At 39.2% G+C, this 22,048-nt stretch overlaps 1 protein-coding gene across 6 annotated transcripts in view; it reads right to left on the reverse strand.

The window, feature by feature from the left end:
* Positions 1-22,048, reverse strand: part of MSRA (methionine sulfoxide reductase A) — a 334,526-nt gene that overhangs the window by 146,811 nt on the left and 165,667 nt on the right. For 5 of the 6 annotated variants that reach the window (XM_045577004.1, XM_036423764.2, XM_045577003.1 and 2 more), the window contains one exon: positions 15,877-15,996. The exons of the other annotated variant lie outside the window; for it this stretch is intronic. In XM_045577004.1, the coding sequence (XP_045432960.1) occupies positions 15,877-15,996 (120 nt within the window). The remainder of the gene's footprint in view (positions 1-15,876; positions 15,997-22,048) is intronic. 6 annotated transcript variants of the gene reach the window in all.

Genomic DNA, 22,048 nt, shown 5'->3' on the forward strand with positions numbered 1-22,048 from the left:
GTGTGTGAATTAATTCCTCATCGTGTAATTGGATTTCATTTTGTACATTCAATATTTGAAATATACTCCAGAAGCTATAAAGCTATATTTATTTAGCTTTTGACGTTCTCCAGAAACTATCTGTGTAAATTGTATCACCTTACTACATTCCAACAGATGCTGAGACAGAGAACCTTGTAAAATTCACTCTTATCAGTAGGTAGCCAGAATCTATATTTCAGGGAATTGAGAACTTCAGTAGACTTGACAGGTTCAAAGGTAACAGATGAACGTGTTTATCTGATTTTTAAACATTTCCTTCTATAATTGACAAGTTCTGTGCTGAAAAATCTGAGACAAAGTATGGTTTTATCTAAATCACTACACTCTGAACCATCAGGAGAGTTTCAAACTGGTAAACATAAATAAGTGCTTCCTTGAGTTCTGTGAAGGAGAAGACTCCTTGGACCTTTTTCATGGTATTTTCTCACTCTTCAGCAAACCAGGATGCATCATTTGGGACTCATTGCAAGTTCCCCAGGGGCTTCCCAAAGCCATCAAGCTGGATCTCCAGCCTCTGCCTCTAATACACTGCAGGCACCTAACAACTCTGACTTATTCGATTAGCATTGACTGGGTGCCTGCTGTGTGCAAAGCACTGCTCCAGGTGTTACTGGAGCAGAAAGATGAAAAGATACAGTCCCTGTCCTCCAGGAAAATACAGTCTAATAGGAGGAGAGTCCGCATGTAATAACAAGATCTGCTCCCAATTAGCCATGAATTTCAGTTGAGTGTTTGGTTTTTCTTATTTTGGGAGGCTGTTATATAGCTTTCTGAAGATACAGTTCTTTTCATTGTAACCACCTGTATTTCTAATTCTCTTTCAAGGAAACTAAATACTCAAGACACCTTGGATGTATTAGCTCTGGCTCTGTCATTGACTGGTTACGTGGGTTTAGACAAAGCAGATAATCTTCCGGTGCCTTGATTTTCTCATCTTTAAGATAGGTATTCTAGCACCCACTTGATATAACTGTTGTGATAATTAAAGACTTTAGAATTATGCCTGGTAAGTCCTCAAAAATATCAGCCAATCTCACATTGAAGCACCACCAAAATATCTAGGTAGTGATTGCATAATTTCACCTCTTACTTCTAAACAAGAAATGCTTATGTTCACCTCTCTACTGTACTGTCCTGGCTAGAGAGATCAGTGACATCAAGAGTGGCCAGTCCAAATGTGAAATCATAGAAAACATATACATTGCTCTCTTCTCTGGTTCCTGGCACAGAGCTCCTAAAACCCTTGTAACTTCCTAAATGACCAGAGCACCAGGAATACATTTTGTTCTGATATTTGCTCTTTCATCCTGGCTCCTGATAGCTCCTAAATTGCCTGGAATTCCTAGGTTATAGGAGTGTCTTTGGGATGAATCTGGGTGGGCTTCTAGGAAGCTCCAGATGGGAACTGCTCACCAGACAGACCGAGTCAGGAGGAGAGGTTTGGAACTTTCAGCCCCAACCAATCATCCAGGAGAGAAGATTGAGATGATGACTGAACATACCTTTGTGATGAAGCATCAATAAAAATACCAAAAGTACACAGTTTGGAGAGCTTCTGGGTTGTTGAACACATTCACATACCAAGAGGTTGGCATAGCCCAACTCTATAGGGACAGAAGTTCTTGTGCTTGGAACCCTATATCTCTCACCCTACATATATCTCTTCATCTGGCTGTCCACTCAGAGCCTTTACTATAGCCTTTATAGCAAACTGGTAGACACAGAAAGTGCTTTCTTGAGTTCTGTGATCCATTCTAGCAAATTACTAAACCCACGAGGGGGTCATGAGCACTTCAATTTATGCTTGTCAGTTAGTAGTAGTACAGGTGACAACCTGGGATTTGAGACTGGCATATGAAGACAGTCTTGTAGAACTGAGCCCTTAAACTTGTGGGACCTGATGCCAAATCTAAATAAACAGTGTTGGAACAAAACTGAGTTACAGAACACCCAGCTGGTGTCACAGAATTGCTTGATGTGTGGACAACTCACACATCTGGTCAGAGGTGAAGTAGGGTTGAACAGAGTACTGAGAGGAGGGGAGGCACCCAGGAGTGTTTTTCTTATACACAGAAAAACAAAACCATGTCCTAGGGAAGATAGTGAATTTTTGGACCAAGGCAAGTCCTCTTTTTGACAGTACTCTACTCATCAAAGCCTTGAGAAATTAGCCCAAAGATTGAGATAAAATTGTATGTATTTAATACCTACATACAAATGGCAGGTCATGGGGGTGCATTAATTTAAAAATAACTGAAAAAAGCTCCTTGACAAACAAAACAGAACTCATAAGCTGATGGAAAAAAATCTTAAGCATCTTTATGCATGAGATCCAAGGTCTCTAAAAACAAATTTTTACTGATTTAAGGGTATTCCATTATTTAATTACATTGTTCTGCCTGGAGCTGGACAAGGCTTACTATCTTCCTCTTATCTCTAGGCTGCTCAAGGATCCTTTCAAATCACTTATTCCATCTGTTCAGGCAGGTGCCTAGTCACACCTGAGGGCAACAGTGTTCCCGTCTTCCACAACCCTGCATTTGTCTCTGAGCATTAACCAGTCCCCAGAATAACCCCTGGCCAAGAATATAATGGCTCAATATCTTTTTTTAATTAATTAATTTTTATTGGGAAAACACTAGCTAATAACATGATATAAATTTCAGGTGTATGACATTATAATTTGATATCTGTATACTCTATTGCATGCTCATAACCAAAAGTCTAGTCTTCATCTGTTACCATATATTTGACCTTCTTTAGTCATTTCATCCTCTCCAACACTTCTCCCTCCTTTACTGTCTAATATAATTAAAATGTTGATTAAAACGATGTATGTTTTTCATCCTTTAAAAATTCTTCACTAAACTAATATAAAAGAAACATGCAGAAGCCAAAAAAAAAAAAAAAAACAAGGTGAAAATAAGAACCCCTGAAGAGACCCATGCTCCAAAGCTCTCAAGTTTCTTCTGAGCCTATTTTGGTAGCTAGTTGCTTGGGGTGGGGGAAGGAGGGAAGAAGATGAGGCCTATGGACCCCCAAAGTGAGTAATATAATAGGAAACCTCCCCACAGAGATATAACTCCAAAAAGCTACACCTTCTACATACAACTAAACAGAGAAAGACACCTGGCCCGTTGAAAGGGCAGCATGACACACACACACAGACAGGTACTCTGAGGAGGAAAGAAAGCTACTTTCCCCTAAGAGCTTATAACCAGCCAACACCAACACATACTTCTTTGTTACCTAGTGGCCCACACAAAAATTTAAGTAGAGAGTTTAACTTAAAGTGCTGTTGGTGGACAAAGCCCCCAAGTTCCTGGTTTTGGCTAATAGGAATCCTCTGTTGTGGACATCCCTTAAACTCAGGCCTCCAGACATTTCCATCCAGAATCCCTGCTTTGATACCTCTGCTGTGTGGTTAATAGCATTATTGATATTTCTGCTTCCCAGGTTTATATCATTATTCATAGTTATCCAAACTTGGGAGCAACCAGATGTCCTTTAGTAGATGAGTGGATGAACTGTGATACATCCAGACAATGGACTATTATTCAGTGCTAAAAATAAATGAGCTATCAAGCTATGAAAATACATGGAGGAACCTTATATGCATTCTAGAGGCCTGGAACACGAAATCTGTGCATGTGGTGCATGTGGGGGGGGGGGGTGTGAGGGGAGTGAGGGGGAGATGTGTACCTCAGCCCAGCCTACATCCTCTCCAAACTGGAACTCTCGAGGGATGTCTGACTGCCCATTTAGGCTCAATCCTACTAGATTGGGCCTAAACGGGCAGTCAGACATCCCTCTCACAATCCAGGACTACTGACTCACAACCGCTGGCCTGCCTGCCTGCCTGCCTGATTGCCCCTAACTGCTTCTGCTTCTGCCTGCCAGCCTGACAGACGCCTAACTGCTCCCCTACTGGCCCAATTGCCCCTAACTGCCCTCCCTATAGGTCTCGTCCCCTACCCAACTGCCCTTCCCTGCAGGCCTGGTCCTTCCCCCCCAACTGCCCTCCCCTGCTGGCCTGGTCTTCCCCAACTGCCCTCCTCTGCCAGCCCGGTAACCTCTAACTGCCCTCCCCTGCTGGCCTGATCGCCCCCAACTTTCCTCCCCTATAGGCCTGGTCCCCCCAACTGTCCTCCCTTACAGGCCATCTTGTGGTGGCCATCTTGTATCCACATGGGGCAGCCATATTTGACCACATGGGTGCAGCCATCTTATGTGTTGGAGTGATGGTTAATTTTCATATTACTCTTTTATTAGATAGGATAGAGGCCTGGTGCATGGATGGGGGCTGGCTGGTTTGCCCTGAAGGGTGTCCCAGATCAGGGTGGGGGTTCCTTTGGGGTGTGGGGCGGCCTGGGTGAGGGGCCCATGGTGGTTTGCAGGCTGGCCACAGTCCCAGCAACCCAAGCTCCCAGTCCCTCCAGCCCCTCCTTTTTTTTTTCTTTTTCAGCCAGGGCTGGGTGGAAGCAGGTATCTGAGATCTATAATTGAAACTTTGTAGCCTTGAACGGAGGCCAGGGCCAGCTGGAAGCCTAGGTTTCCTCTGGCAACCCAGGCTTCCAGCGCCTCCTTGAGTGGAGGCCAGAGCCAGCCAGGCAGGCGAGAAGCTTGGCTTTTTCCATCACCAGGGCCAAGCCAAGCCTCCTGCTTACTCCAGCTCTGTGGCCACTGCCAACTTGGTTGGTTTAATTTGCATACTCACTCCTGATTGGCTGGTGGGCATGGCTTGTGGATGTACTGTCAATTTGCATGTTTCTGTTTTATTAGATAGGATTACTAAGTGAAAAAAGCCAGTCTTAAAAGGCTACATACTATATGCCTCCAATTATATGACACCTGTAAAAGGCAAAACTCTGAAGATAGTAAAAATAACTGGTTGCCAGAGGTTGGGAGTTTTAGGAGGTATGAATAGGCAGAGCACAGAATTTTGTAGGGCAGTGAAGCTACTTTATATGATACTATTATGATGAATACATGCTATTATATATTAATATTTGTCTACACTCATAGAATGACAACACCAAGAGTGAACTCTAATGTAAACTATGGACTGTGGATACATAATGATGTGTCAGTATAGTTTCATCAGCTATAACAAATATCAGTTATTAATGTGAGGGCAGGAGATATATGGAAAATCTCTGTACCTTCTTCCTCTTAATTTTGCTAAGAACCTAAAACTGTTCTAAAAATAAAATTTATTAATTTGAAAAGGTGTTGAAGACCAGGAAAAATAGTTTCTTCCCAATGCCCACCCCACTTCCCACCCCCAGCCACCAGAATGTGGCTTCACCCTTTCACATTCTAACTTTCAAAAGTGGACATATGGATTTCCCTGGAGCATTTTCAAATTACCAAATACAACCCAAAAAGACTCAAACAAGGTGACAGATACTTTTTTTTCTTGTGCACAAAGATACACAAGTTCAGTAACCTATGATCTTTTGTCAACCCACCCTTTAGAAGCAAAGCAGGTCTGCTGACAGGGGTTCAGATCATACAGTAGCTAACAGTTCCTTACCTCCCCTGAGTGAGGAGGGGAGGGAGGGCTTTCAAATAAGTGCAGTCAAGGAGCCTGAGCTGAAACTTAACATGGGAGGAGCACAAGTAAATGGGAGAAACTGGATGTTCTGGGCACCTTGGCTGGGAGACCCAAAACTCAAGCAAAACTTCCTATGCTTAGGGCCTCTAAGTGCTTTGGTACATCTCTAAGCAGGCAGAGAATAAAGTGGTCTCTTTCTCATGCCTTCCAGCATTTTTTCCTCTGGATGACCTCCCATAGGATTCTGGGGATTTCAGTAACTTCCGGTGCTCAGCCTTGGACAGGCACAGGTGTTTAGTGAGGTGGGGAGCACTTCTCCTCACCATGCATTTCAGCCCAGGCTGCAGTCAGTGGACCCTAGTTTTCAACTGCTTCTTTACTTAGCTTCAAGGAGGCACCCCATTGGCCTAAAGAAATAGAACAATGTAAGAAGAAGGACCGTTCCCCCCACCCCCAATTTTTTTAACCAGAGTATCTTGGACACTGTTTTTATATTAGACTTCCATGCAAAATTTTTACCTGCAGATTCTAATACTTAATAAAAGTTTCAAAAATCTCTGGAACAGATGATATCTAAGATTCAACCAACTGAAGGAAAAAGAAATCCACGGTCCATGTTACTACAGATCAAGTAAGTTCATGTTAGTATTCCAGACAATCAGATGCTTTTAATAAACCATTTTCAAAATTCTACTTTATTACTAAAAAAAACTTCATAGCTTAATTATCTTTTAAAGTATCCTAAAATGCTCAAGAAAGGAATCTAAAATTATCTGAACAATCTAAAATATAAACCCTATTTCTTTTCAAAAGAAATACTCTTCAAAGAGACTGCTGGAAACTCTAATTAGCCAGGACCACACTGAGCGCTTACTGTTCTGAGCGCTTTGCACTGTTGTCCATGGAGCAACAATGCTGCTCTACTTCACAGGCCTGGGAGAGGTCAGCCTGGGAAAAGGTTTTGTGGGTTTTATAAACTAGCAATTCATATAAGCTACTATTGTAATATCTACTGAGAGTATTTTGTTATAAACTCTTCTAAACTTAAGATGGGCAATATATTAGTAAACCAAGTCACCAGTTCTGATGATTTTTTAAGGACTACTACTAATAAAAGGGTAATATGCAAATTGGTCAGATTGCCTTCACAGTAACAACCGAATAGCAGGCTGCATGGGGAGACCAGGCCTGCAGACGGGTTAGTGAGGGACAACCAAATGACTGAACAACAGATTGTGTGGGGTGATCAGGCCAGCAGGGGGGAGAGGGAAAAGGGAGGCAGGAGGGGTGATCAGGCTGGCAGGCAGAGGCAGTTAGGGGTGATCAGACAGGTAGGCAGATGAGTAGTTAGGAGCCAGCAGTCCCAGATTGTGAGAGGGATGTCTGACTGCCAGTTTAGGACCAATCCCTGGGATCAGGCCTAAACCAGCAGTTGGACATCCCTCGAGGGGTCTCAGATTAGAGAAGGTGCAGCCTGAACTGAGGGGACCCTCCCTGCTGGGCACGAATTTCATGCACCAGGCTTCTAGTAGTAGTAATAGTAGTAGTAGTAGTAGTAGTAGTAGTAGTAGTAGTAGTAATCTATAATAATAAAAGCACAATATGCTAATTGGACCTGACAGCTGAACAACCTTCTGGACGTCATTCCGGACATCCTTCTGGACTAAGCTGTGGTGGCGGGAGTCAAGGCAGAAGCAATTAGGGGTGATCAGGCAGGAAGGTGAGTAGTTAGGGGCAATCAGGCAGGCATGCAGAGTGGTTAGGTGCAATCAGGTAGGCAGATAGGTAAGCGTTTAGGAGCCAGCAGTCTAGGATTGTGAGAGGGATGTCTAACTATGGGATAGGGCCTAAACCAGCAGTTGGACATCCCCCAAAGGGTTCCAGGTTGCAAGAGGGTGCAGGGCAGGCTGAGGGACCCCCCCACCTTGTGCACAAATTTTGTGCACTGGGCCTTTGGCCACATTGCAAGGCCTGGCGGGATGGATTTGGCCCGCGGGCCTTGTGTTTGACACATGTGGTCTACACTAATAAAAGAGAAACATGCAAATTGACTGTACCCCTGCTACACCCACAAACCACGCCCTCCAGCCAATCAGGAGCAAGTATGCAAATAAACCCAACCAAGACGGCAGTTAATTTGCATATCCAGGTGCAGAGCAAAGATTGAAGACAGTGTAGAAGGAAGCCAAGGGCTGCAGAAGGGAGTGAAGCTGTGGAGAAGCAAGTGGGGCAACAGAAAAGGGAGGGAAGCAGGCATGGCAACAGAGAAGCAGGCAGGGCAGCAGAGATGGCCAAAGGAAGCCCTATTCTGCAATGGGCCTCTAGTAATAATAATAATGGTATTAGAGAAGAAAAGCAATGTTTCCTTAACTAGAGGAAAGAAGAATAAAAAAAGGGAAGGGGAGGAGGAGGAAGAGGAAATGACAAAAAAGAAGAGGAAGGAGCCCAGCAGGCCTGGCTCATGGATTGAGTGTGGACCTATGAACCAGAAGGTCATAGTTGGACTCCCAGTTGGCGAACAAGCCTGGGTTGTGGGCTCAATTCCCAGTGTGGGGTGTTCAGGAGGCAGCTGGTTAATGATTCTTTCTCATTTATATTTCCATCTCTCTCTCTCCCTGTCCTTTCTTTCTAAAATCAATAAAGTATATTTTTAAAAAGAAGAGGAAGGAGACCATTACAAATGAAAGGACTCCATCTCGGATGTGGACAAGTAGTCCTCCTCAGAAAGCTCCTGTCACAGAGACACCGATGAGCTCCCATTGTAAAGATTGGAGACACTGAGAGCAGTCTGTCCTGTGGTGCTCCCTGTTAGGCCCTAAAATTCCACGCATCAGAGGCCAGGGTTTACTAGGCAGAGCCTAGCCCACAGCTGAGGGACTCAGTGGTTTGTAACTGACTCATGTGCTGGTGAGCCTCAGGAAAATCAGAGGCAGGCCAGGCCCACAGTGACCTCTTCTGAAGCCACTCCATTCCTGCTGAGCCATTCACCCACACAAGGGCCACTGTGTTTTCCTATGAACCCCTCTGTTGCAATTTTAACTTGGCAGATGGAGAGGTAATTGACCCATATTTTTATTTTTTATGTAACTTACAAAAAATAAAAAAATCCTTATTCTAGGGCCCAGTCATTATGAACTAATTAAGACCCATAGTATCACATAAAATTCTTAGAGAAGCTCAACCCCCTATAAGGTTATTTTCTCACAGTCCATTATGGTTCCATTATATGTGATTTGGAAAAAAAAAAATCAGTGTAGACACATTTATCTTTAATAATGCTTTTGCAATTATGTTTTAAGAACTGCTTGCTATAGCAAATTCCTCTTAATCTCCTTTCTAAATCTTTGAGAATATAATCCTGAAACAATGAAAGAATAACCTATTTCTAGTGCTGAATGAGTATAAAGAATGTTTTTAGTATTGTTCCTGTTCATTTAATTTATTTTCCATTTAAATGACATATTAGAATTTTACCGTCAGATGTGATGAAATATTGACATATTAACTATTTAAAGTCTGTTGACCTTTGACTACCACATCTGTGCCCAGAACTACTTTAAGCTGCTCAAGGAGAGAGGTGAATTCAACAGCTAAACAAGCTAGAGAATAGGAAAATAGCAAGGTCATGTAAAGAATATACTGCACATGCAATAGTCTTCAGAGAATCCAGAGACCATCAAAATTCATTTGCCACTACCCCACTTAAATGACAAAGAATAGACAGTGAAGTCTTTGGCTAATACATCCAACAAGAAAAAGAAGGCATGAATGCCTCCTCTACCATCTGAGGCTGTAGGTTTTGTTGCCTCGTAGTTTGGTGCTTGCCAGCTTCCCACCCTTTGAAACTACATAAAATCCTCATCCTGTTATGTCTAATGCCTGGTTGAAATATTTGGGCAAACTCAAAATATCTCTAGCAAAGTGTGCTTGACTCTATTTTTTTTCAACTTTGCACAATCCTTTAGCGCTGTATTTCCACCCCTATAGGAGCATGAGAGCCATGTGATTCTGTCAAGTCACTGCATAAGAGCCCCCAGTATAGCTGCTCTGGGTTCAGTAACATTGAATGGATGTACACTTTACTTATCACAATGTTGTTTCCCTTACAAATTGAATATTGGGCAAAGGTGTGAGTGAGATGATTATTAAGGTCTTCAGGCCATGATCGGTGGCTAAATCAAATTGCAGACTGTTTGTCCTAACTCTGAAGGCCCTGGGGATCCACAGCCCAGGCTGGAAATCAGATCTGCAGAAGCTTTGAAAGAGAGTAAGGCAATAACACACTTATTTAATGATTTCCCTTCTCATTCCTAGGTCTGGGGAAAATAAGACATGCCAAAACACTGACTAACAAGAGAGGCTCCTGAACTCTCTACTGTCACATCCTCAGTCCTGCTCCTGGCTATCTCGGAGAGCGCTAAGAGCATCTAGCAGATATAAGAACTGTCTATTAGAAACTCTCGGTATTATTTTTTTTCCAGGAGGCAGAGAGAGGGAGAAAGGAATCCAATCTAATGGAAATGATAACCAAAAAATACTATCTTGAAATATTAACATTTCAAATTCAAAAGTCACCTCCACTCTGTATCCTTGATCACCATCCTTACTTAAAAGGGCATAATATACACAGATTTTGACTTCCTTTTAGGATTCTAGCAACAGCGTTATCTGGGGAGACAAATTTTCAGCCCTTCTCAAATCCATCTCCCAAATCACTTTATCTCATCCTCAGTATTCTATAGTTTTCAAGCATCTTAAAGAAATTTCTAAAATAAAATATTAGAACTACAATATATCTACACTAATAAAGGCGTCAGATGCAAATTGTCCATATCTTCATAATGCCCACCAGACAATCAGGAGTATGCAAATTACCCAATAAAGATGGTGGGTTAATTTGCATACACAGGCTCTGAGTGGTGGGGGGCAGGGAGGGAGGCTTGTACTGTCACCATAGTGACAACACAGGCATCAGCATCATCCCAGCCGCTTTGGGCCTCTGGGAAGCGTGAAAAGATGTAAAAGTGACTCCGGGCCAGAGTGAAGGTGGTGCTGGCAGCCATGGTAAGGAAGACCAATTCTTGCATGAATTCTCATGCATCAAGCCTCTAGTAATATAATAAAAGGGTAAATGAGTCCTCCAAGCAGCTGAAATATTTGTTATTTAGCTAAAACACTTCATTGTTGGTGGACTTCCTGAAGTACTTTCCTGGATTCTATGGTCACCCACTCTGAAAGCCACTGGACTAAAAAATAGTTAAGTCCCTCCTGGATCTGAAATGCCTTAAATCCCCCCACACTATGGTCTATGCCCCAGGACTTCCGATGGTGACCCTTGTCAAGAAGTCAACCTTGTCTTCGCTGGTAATTGAGGCTTAGAAAATAAAACCAGTTTTCCCATGACTTATATTTTGTCCTTCAGATGATGGGTCTATTCACTGAACAAATCTGTCTTGAATAGCTAGGTTGGGTAGAGAAGCTGTATTTGGTTCTAGAAGTTGTAAGTCATAGGACCCTTGACAGTGGGGCTTGCTTTCTGCCTGGTGGTTTGAGAGAGAGAGAAGCATTTTCATCATGCCTGCTACAAGTTCAAGGTCAATTTTATGTCTACTATACTCGTAAGAGGAACAAAAACTGATCATATTGCTTATAGCAAGAACTGAACATCAGAATTCTTGCATTTTCAAGGATATGTCAATAACTTAGTAATTCATCTTGAGTGACATTGAAATGAGTACAATAAGATTTACTATGCACTAAAAAGAGATTTAAAGTAGTCTGTGAGGAATTCAGAAAGAGTTTTACATTGCTTGATAAAATCTGCTAATAACAACTCATCACTACTTTGAAGAAGAATGAGATCATTAATCTCATGTAAGATACATAGACATGGACATCCACCCAAACACTTCAGAAATTAAGTCAAACTAAAAAAAGTATACCGAGTTCTCTATATTAGTGAGGAAATTATGCAATGCTTTGTTACAGCTATTAGGAAATAAAGATATGCATTTGGAGAAAGGGGTAGATATTTTCTACTAGGAACCCAGTAGGAAAAGAAATAGCTACATGTTGAGCTATACGCACATTCTTTAAGCTGATTCTGTCCCCTGCCAAGTGATGCTCCATGACCCATCACTTTTATCTTTAATATGCCCAAAAGCTAGGGTAATAGAAAGTATATGTCCTCAATTCTCTAGCATACTTTCTATTTGAAATAATTTTATTTTCAAATAAGAACCTCACCACAATTTTATTGGCTTCATTAAGCAGCACTGCCTCCATTTTATAAGAGAGGAAACTGAGTCCAGGGGCTAACAATGACCTGGATATCTATACCACCAGAAGGTAACATGAGGACTCCCGCACTCTGCTCCCCCAAGACCCAAACTCCTGCTTAGCATTTCTGTTGAACATGTTGCCTGTAAATCCACTGGAGTATTCTGTTGTAACAGAAAATGTCTGGGCCTCAGATCTTCTGTGATGATGGGTAAATCTCACTCGTGATTAAAAAGTTGTACACTCCCTTTCATGCTTCTGGCTTCAGTGCCACTTGGCTGTGCAGATTTCTAAAAGCTTTTGAATAGACTAATAGACATGGAATTGTTCTGAACATCTGTAAGCAAAATATGAAAATGTATTACCCAGTGAATGAACATCCTGAGTTTTCTTGCCAGAAGTGGGGTTATTTGTGTATTAGGCTAATGCACTGAAATTAACCCAGAATGCTTATCCATGGCAGAATGTCTTTTCATATTTTCATCTGTATAGTAATTATTATAAAATGTAAGAATAATTCTCTATCAGGGTATTCAGGAATGTGAATAGCTCAATTACTTCTAAAATTAATGTAGTAAAGCAACAGCATGTCCGTTAATCAGTTGGTTTGCATGGTTTACATTACAAATGTTTGGGGAGTGTGTGTGTGTGTGTGTGTGTGTGTGTGTGTGTGTGTGTGTGTGTAAAGCTAGGTCAGCACAATTCTTTAAAACAAATGTGAAAGATCAAGCTTCCTTTGACTACAGAGGAAGAATTCTAGAAGACAGGTATTCACATTATTCAACTTTGTATCATAAACTTCCCCTAGTGCCTAGTACAATGTATATGGTACATTCCCGATAAATGGGGCACTTAATTCATTCAAGAAAGGCCACATGAAATGTAGGCTCTTCATGGCTATTCCAGTCCAAGTGTCTATGGGTTCTCTAGTGCAGGCATACACAAAGCTTTTAGGGAACACCAAATAAATGAACGAATCTTGAAATAATTGTAGGAACAGAATGGTGGCCACTAAGACTTAAATTACTTCTCAGCACATCTCTTAAGATAGATATGAAACACAACAAGAAAGAGTAGCCAAACTGTGGCTGTGGCAATGTAATCCCCATCCAATCTGAGACTGGGCTCCTAGTGCAGAAGCCACAGCTCTCAGAGCTTCAAGCACCCAGGAGCTGCAAGTTTCTCAGCTTGTGAGCTCTGGGTTCAGTGTTAATTGACGAATTCAAGGAAGGAAGGTTTAAATGCCTGTTTCAAAAGGATGATCACTTTTAAAACAGGAAACTTAAATAAAATGTGAGGAAGGAGGAGTGTCCTGCAAAAGGCAAGGAGTTAGTCATAGCCTTGAGAAAATCACAGAGGTCCGGCTTCTGACTCAGTAGGATGAATCAGTTCTAGAGATCTAATGTATACCAGGCTGACTATAGTTAATAATACTGTATTGGAGAGAATTAAAAATGGTGGCAGAGTAAGTGGATGCTGCACAGACATGCTCTCAGGAACAAATTGGTATTACAACTAAAATACAAAAAAACTTCCCAAAATTGTGTGACATTTTCTTTTACCAGGTTAGGGAAGTTTTCTGCCATTATTTCTTCAAACACCTTCTCTATGCCTTTCTCTCTTTCTGCCTTTTCTGGCACACCTGCTATTCTAACATTGTTATGTTTCACATTGTCCCACAGCTCCCTTAAGTTGTCCTCCTGTTTTTTTATTGTTTTTTCTTTTTGGATCTCTGATTGAGTTATTTTTTTCAACCCTGTCTCCAAAATTTACAGGGAACTCATACAACTTAACAAAGGAAGATAAACAACAATCAAAAAATAGGCAAAGGACCTAAATAGACACTTTTCAAAAGAGGACATATAGAAGGCCAAGAGACATATGAAAACATGCTCAAAGTCACTAAATCATCCAAGAGACGCAAATCAAAATGACAATGAGGTACCATCTCACACTTGTCAAAATGGCTATCATCAACAAATGAAGAGTGCTGGCAAAGATGTGGTGAAAAAGGAACCCTCTTGCACTGTTGGTGGGAATGCAGACTGGTGGAGCCACTATAAAAAATAGTATGGAGTTTCCTCAAAAAATTAAAAATGAAACTCCCATTTGACCCAGTAATTTCACTTCTAGGAATATATTCTAAGAAACTAGAAACACCAGTCAGAAAGGATATACGCACCCCTATGTTCATAGCAGCATAATTTACAATAGCTAGGATTTGGAAACAGCCTAAGTGCCCAATAGCAGATGAGTGGATTAGAAAATTGTGATACATGTACACAATGGAATACTATGCTGCTGTAAAAAAAGAAGGAACTCTTATCATTTGCAACAACCTGTATGGACCTGGAGATCAATTTGCTAAGCAAAATAAGCAAGTCAAAGAAATATAAACATAACATGATCTCACTCATTTATGGAATATAATGAACAAAAATAAAGCCAAGGAAAAAAATATTTTAGAATATAATAGAAGTAATCCTGTTATTTGCAGATTTTTAATAATTTCCTACAACTTTTGTGATATTATACTATGTTAGTACAGTTTTGGTAATATTATTGTATTTTAAATCTTTTTTCTTGAAATAGTCATGTTTATTGCATGTAACATTATATTTCAAATAATTTTTCTTAAAAAATAAAATGATAGAAAATATAATAATAATAATAATAATAATAATAATAGTAATATTGTATTGAATATTTGAAAGTTGTTACAAGGGTAGACCATAGGTGCTCTCACCACACACACACACACAAAAAGTATGTAAGGAGATGGGTATGTTTATTAGCTTGACTGTAGTAATCATTTCACTGTATAAAACAACACTGTAAATATATACTATTTGTATTTTTAATTGAAAAATATTTAAAACAAATAATGTGTTTTAAATGCTACCTGAGGTAGCAGAAAAGTAAAGAAAATCCTTGAAGGCCAGAAACAGAAAATAAATCCACAGAGGGTATCTAGTTCCAGCTAGAATTTGCCACAGGGAATCTGTCTATTTATCCAACAAACATATTTTCTATAATAGGCCAGATCATAAATATTTTAAGTTTTTCAGGGAGTATATACTCTGTTGCATCCGCTCAACTCAGCCATTGTATCATGAGAGCATGTATAGATAGTATACAAATAATGAATATGGCCCTGTTTCAATAAAACTTTATATAAACAGGCAGCAGGCAGAATTTAGCCTTTAAGTCATAGTTTTCCAGTTCCTTCTTTATAGCCTGGCTTTTAATATTTTTCCCTCAAGAAAGCATGTCTGACATATGACACTTTTGTCCTATGTGGTAAACTGTTCTAGGCATGGTCACAATTTATTCACACCTCCCTGTACACATGCCTTGGGAGATCCTCTCACAATGACCCTGGGCTAGACCATTTGACTTGCTATTGCTAATGAGACAATAATAAATGTAGCATCAAAAGAGATTTGAAAGTACTAGCAGAATGGGGATTGTCCTCTCTTGCTGGTCCTGAATCCATCACTGTGTGAATTAGCCCAGGCCAGCCTGCCAAAGACACATGGTCCATCATCCCCATTATCACAACCAATAGGAAACATTAACCAACAGGCAGCACCAGTTGCCAGACATATAAATGAAGCCATCCTAACCAACTAGCCCCAGGCAACCTACCAGTTGACTGAAGTCCCATGAATGAGTTTAGATGAGACCAGCAGAAGAACTTCCCAGCTGAACACAGCCTAAATTGCTGAACTACAGAAGCATAAGATAATATATGATTGTTTTAATTATTATGTTTTTGGGTTTATTCTGGCAGCAAGAGCTAAATTATATATTCCATAGGAAGTATATTATCTCCTAAAAGTAAAAAGTGAGAGTCAACAAATTAACTACAGAAATGGGGAATAGAAGACTGAGGAAGCTCACAAAAAATGTATTTCTATTTTTAAGATCCTATCACCTGCCAGCAGGAATAAGCCCTTCCTTGTTCCTCCTCATATGCTGGAACAAATTCTTCCTACCTGAGCAGACTTCTTGGTAAGTCGGATTGGAAGTGTAGCCTCCTGCATAGCCAACTTGAGTTGAATATACTCCTTTCAGGGTCCAAAATTTCCTCTCCGCTCCCCAGAAACAGCCCATTCCTAAGAAAAACAAAAAATATTGATTAGTCCTTTATCAAAAACTAGAGGCCCTGTGCATGAATTCGTGCACATGTGGGGTCCTGCTGTCTCACCCCAGTCGGGGCTGATTGGGACAGGCTGGCCTAGAGGAGAGTCCATGGGTGGTTGGCCAGCTGGACCTGCCCCCCCGGTCAAACTCCTGGTTGATCAAACTCCCACCCAAGGGGATAATTGCATGTTTTATTATATAGGACTAGAGGCCCAGTGCATGGATTCATGCACCAATGGGGTCCCTCAGCCTGGCCTGTGCCCTCTCAATCCAGGACCCTTCAGGGAAGGTTGGACTACCAGTTTTGGCCCGATCCCCGCAGGCCAGGCTCAGGGATCCCATCAGTGAACAAATCTGTGCACCAAGTTTCTAGTATGCATATAAGATCTTTGGTTAAGGGGGGAGGGTGGGCCTTACCCCCACCCCCTTCCCTCTGAGATTCATCAGTCTGTTCCATGTTTCCATGCCTGTGTATTGAGCATCTGCCCCTGGTAGTCAGTGCATGTCATAGCTACTGGCTAAACAATCAAACAGTCTATTAGGCATAGATAGATAGATAGATAGATAGATAGATAGATGATAGGTAGATTGATTTCACATATGTGCTCAGTTTTTTTAATTTTTTTTAAAGTCATAAGCCTATGTGATAGATCACTGCTTCCCAAAAAGAGTAGTTTCCAGAATTCTACTACTGAGATTAATAAATGAGGAAAAAGAGAGAGCAGAAATGCAGGAAAGGTAGGGACAAAAAACAAAAAAACTCACAAAAATAGCATTACCATCAACTAACAAACATGGTGTTCAAATCAGTAGATAATGGATTCCTTTGAACATATGAAAACTAAGTCCCATCTCTCATGAATGCACATACACATATTGAAAATGATGACATATTTTTGTGGGCTCCGAAGAGTCCTCATTTTCTACCATGAGTTTTTAACTGTGCACAACAGATATCTGTGGCCAATTTCTAGATATAAACAAGATACCTGCCTCACTCCAGATTTATATGGCATTATTAAGTCATATATAATTAAGATCTCGGTTGGAACAACAGTTGGCAAATTAATATATGCCTCCTACTATGATTACTAGATTTGTTAGATCTGATGACAGAGCTGAAAGAAAAAATAGATGGAAGTTTACTGAAATTCTTGACAATTGTTAATATTCTACTTTAAATATTCAAAGCAATAATAACCAAAAAGCAATGTGCATAGCATTACATATTACACAAAAATATATTTGCTCAAATGTGATGGAAAATATACTAACCAAAAATAACTTAACAGTTAAAATATACAATAGAACCAAATGATGAAATTTAATGCAGTAAAAAAATTACTGTTGTAATAACAATGCAACTTGGAAATATGTATATGCTTATGTCATTATTGCCTAAAGCTAAATTTACAAAGAAAAAACAATTATGTGCATGTTTTTATTACAACTATGAAAATATATTCATACCAAAGTAGACTAGGAAAAAATATAGTTATAACCATAATTGTATTACAGTGATGAGACTACATAAGTATTTTTTTCTTTTCAAGCTTTTCTGGAGTCATATTATTTTAAAAGTGTATACATTTTTAAAAGGAAAGCAAAAAATTCAAAGGAAAACATAAGCATATGCATTATTTGAGTTATACAGTGCTATATACAAGGAAATGTCTGCTAATAATATATAACTAAATATTTACTGAGTATTTATAAAAATACTCAAGTCTCTGGAACAAGGATTCCCTATTACTTTAACTTCATTTCATTCCTGAGATGCGGAAATTATGTTAGTCAGGGTTCTCAAGAGAAACAGAACCCATAGGAAATAGATGATAGATGGATAGAATAGATAGATAGATAGATAGATAGATAGATAGATAGATAGATAGATATTATGAGAAATTGGCTTCCACAATTATGTAGGTTGAGAGGTTGCCCAGCTGTAGTCTGAAAGCTGGAGACCTAGGAAGTCAGTACTATAATTTGTCCAAACTCAAAGGCCTGTTAACCAGGAGCACTAATGTTGAAGGGCAGGAGAAAATGGATGTCCCAGCTCAAACAGAGGGGGTGAATTCACCCCACCTTTGCCACTGTGTTCTATCCAGGCCCTCACTGGATTGAATAATGGTGAGGGAGGTGTCCTTTACTCAGTGTACCAATTCAAACGCTAATCTCTCCTGGAAACAACCTCACAGACACACCCCAAAATGTATTATAGTTTTATCTGGGCATCTCTTAGCCAGCTCAAGATAGTACGTAAAATTAACCATCAGAGGAACAACGAAATCTCTGGAGAAGAATGGGTAGAAAGTGCTCTGGACAGCATTATTGAGCATAAAAAGCCACAAACGCATCCAGTTGTACAATGTTCCAAGCTAAAGGCACCCTGGCCCCTGAAGTTCAGAAGTCTTCAATGTGATCTGAATAAAATATATCCATATTGCACAATAACTAACAGTGATGGTACCAAAGAGCAATGCAAGTATTCTACACACAGGTACATGACTGGCTATTTTAGCAACCTGCCTAACCGGACCATTGTTCCTCTGTCCTCAGTATTTCTTGCAATTTTGGAGTGAGATCCAGGGGCTTTATCAGACTCAGATTTCATCCTTTGCCAAAATTATAGGTGATACTATGTTCTTTTTTTATTTTAAATTTTTTCCAGGTTTATTAGATATAAGTGACATGGAGCATTGTGTAAGTTTAAGGTATACAATGTGATAATTTGACACACATATATATATATTGTAAAGTTGTTATAATAAAGTTAGTTAACACATCCATCACCTCACATAATTACATTCTTTATAGTGAGAACATTTAATATCTACAGTCTTAGCAACTTTCAAGTACAAAGGACAGCATTATTAATTATAGTCACCATGCTAAATATTAGATCTCCAGAACATATCCATCTTATACTGGAAGTTTGTACCCTTTGACCAACATCTTCCCATTTCCCTACCTCTAAGCCCTTGACAATCACCAAATCTCTATTTCTATGAATTTGACTTTTATTTTAGATACCAATATAAGTGAGATCATAGAGCATTTGTCTTTTCTCTGTCTGAATTATTGATATTTATAAGAGAGAGTGAAAGAGAAGGGGAAAGACAGAGAGAGAAACATCAATGTGAGAGAGATACATCAATTGGTTGCCTTTCTCATGTGCCCGGACTGCGGCCAGGGATGGTGTCTGCAACTGAGTTATATGCCCTTGACTGGAATCCAACTTGTCAGTTAATGGGCCTACGCTCTATCCACTGAGCAAAACTTGCCAGAGCTCTCTTTCTGATTTATTTCACATAGTATAATGCCCTCAAAGTGCATCCATCTTGTCACAAATGGCAGGATTTCCTTCTTTTTTATGGCTGTCATACATGACCTTTATTATGTTGAGGTATACTTCTTCTATGCCTTCTAAAATTTGTTGAAAGCTTTTACTATGAAAGGATAGTCAGCTTTGGCAAATGTTTTTTCTGCATTTACTGAGATTCATGCAATTTTTATTCTTCATTATATTAATGTGGTATATCACATTTATTGATAAGCATCCTTGCATCCCACTTGATCATGGTATATGATTATTTTAATCTACTACTGAATTTGGTAGGAATCCCTGCCTCATCCTAACATTAATGAGAATGTATCTATAAGTATGAGATTTGTTGCATGTTTTGACAGATATCTTTTCTCAGACAAGGAAAGTGTTCCTCCATTTCTAGTTTATAAAAAGCTTTTTATCATGCATGAGTTTTGAATTTTAAAAATGCATGCATTCTTTTGAGATGATCATATGTTTTCCCTGTTTAATCTCTTACAGAAGTATATTACATTTATAGATTTTTCTGAACCACATTACAGTAAAACTTACCTACTAATGCATTTTAATATTGAAGAATTACTTTTGCAAACATTTTATTTTTAAAGTTTCCACTTATGTTCATAAGAAAGATTTGTCATGATTTTATTTCCTTGAACTTTCTTGGCCAGAATTAGTATCAAGGTTATATTGGCCTCATGAAATAAATTGGCTTTTCCCCTCCTATGTAACATTAGAAAAGAATCATTCATTCCTTGAAGTTACAATAAAACTTTCTGAACAACCTCGTGTCTTTTGAGAGGAGAAGAGAGGGATTGGGGTGACTTTAATTGTTGCACTGTTTTTTATTTATTCAAGTTCTCCTAATTCTATTTCTGTTTATGAGATTTATATAACAGAACTAACCTTGGCTCTCATTGATCCTCTGTTTTGGTTTCTATTTCTGCTCCTTTTTTTTTTTTTATAGTATCTTAGTGTGTACTTTACTTTAGTCTGTTGTTTTCCTACCTTCTTGACATAAATACTTAGCTTATTTATTTTTAAGTATTCTTGTTTTCTGATAAGTGTACTTCAGTACACATTTACCTCTAAATTTTGCTTAGATAGATCTCACATATTTAGATAAGTAGTATTTTTCTTGTCATTCTTTAGCAAGTATTTTATAATTTTCATGTTATTTCCTTTTTACCCATTAATTTTTTAAGGTTGTACATTTTAATTTTTAGCATATGGCCTGTTTTTTATACTATCTTTTCATCTTGATGCAATTTTATTATATTGTGCTTAGAGGGTATGGTCTTCATTATGTTCTTTTTAAAATTTGTTGAGATTTCCCAAGGTACCAGACCCTGATGGAGTGAATTCTATTTCATGAGGTCAGCCCCCACAGAGTAGCTCAGACACTATGGTAATGGCCAGTCTTCCCAGCCTGCCAGAATGAGGGTCAACCCAAAACATGGACATGCCAACTACAATCAAGACTCAAATACAATAGGAGAACTCACATAATCCACACCAGAAACACACCTGGGGCACCCAGCTCAGGTGATCAGGGAGACTATACCACTGGGCCCTACATAAGACTATCCTCCAACACTGGGAGACATAGTAGAACTAACTATCTGAGGAACAAACAAAGAGAGGCAGCCAAAATAAGCTACAAAAAAACAAAAACCATGCCCCAAATAAAAGAACAGAAGAAATCTCCAGGGGGGAAAAAAAAAGAACTAAATGAAATGGAGGCAACCAATCTACCAGATACAGATTTAAAAAGAATGATTATAAGGATGCTCAAGGAACTTGGAGAAAGATGAACTCAGTTATAACTTTAACAAAGAAGTAGTAAGCATTAAAAAGAACATAGAGACTACTAAAAAAGAACCATTCAGAAATTAAGAATACAATAACTGATATGAAGAATACTGATACATTAGAAGAAAACAACAGCAAAACATGAAGCAGAGAATTAAATCAACAATTTGAAAGACAAGGTAGCAGAAAACATCAAATCAAAACAGAAAAAAAAAGTAATTTCATAAAATGAGGATAGTTTAAGGGACTTCTGGGACAAATTTATACTTAACAAAATACATATCCTAAGGGTACCACAAGGAGATGAAAAAGCACAAAGAATTAAGAACCTATTTGAATAACTAATTACTGAAAACTTCCCTACCCTGGTGAAGGAAAAAAACAGACAGTTCAGGAAGCACAGAGTCCCAGACAAGACAAACCCAAAGAAGCTCATACCAAGCAGAAATAAAAAAAAAAAAATAGAGTCTAAAATAAAAACAATACAAAAGGTCAATGAAACCAAGAGCTGGTTCATTGAAAAGATAAACAATATTGATATACCTTTAACCAGACTCATCAAGAAAAAAAGAGATGATCCAAAGAAATAAAATCAGAAGTGAACGAGGAGAAATAACAGCTGACACCACAGAAATACATACGATTATAAGAAAATACTATAATAGAACAATTAATTGTATGGCACAAATTGAACAATACAGACGAAATGGATAAATTCCTAGAGACATATGATCTTCCAAAACTGAATCAAGAAGAAAGAGAAAATCTAAACAGATTGATTTCAGCCAGCAAAATCAAAACAGTAATTAAAAAAAAAAAAAAAAAAAAAAAAAAAAAAAAAAAAACCTCCCCAAAACAACAATCCTGGATAACATAACTGCATA

Source organism: Pipistrellus kuhlii, unplaced genomic scaffold (assembly GCF_014108245.1).
Source record: "Pipistrellus kuhlii isolate mPipKuh1 unplaced genomic scaffold, mPipKuh1.p scaffold_m20_p_8, whole genome shotgun sequence".
Lineage (NCBI taxonomy): Eukaryota > Metazoa > Chordata > Mammalia > Chiroptera > Vespertilionidae > Pipistrellus > Pipistrellus kuhlii.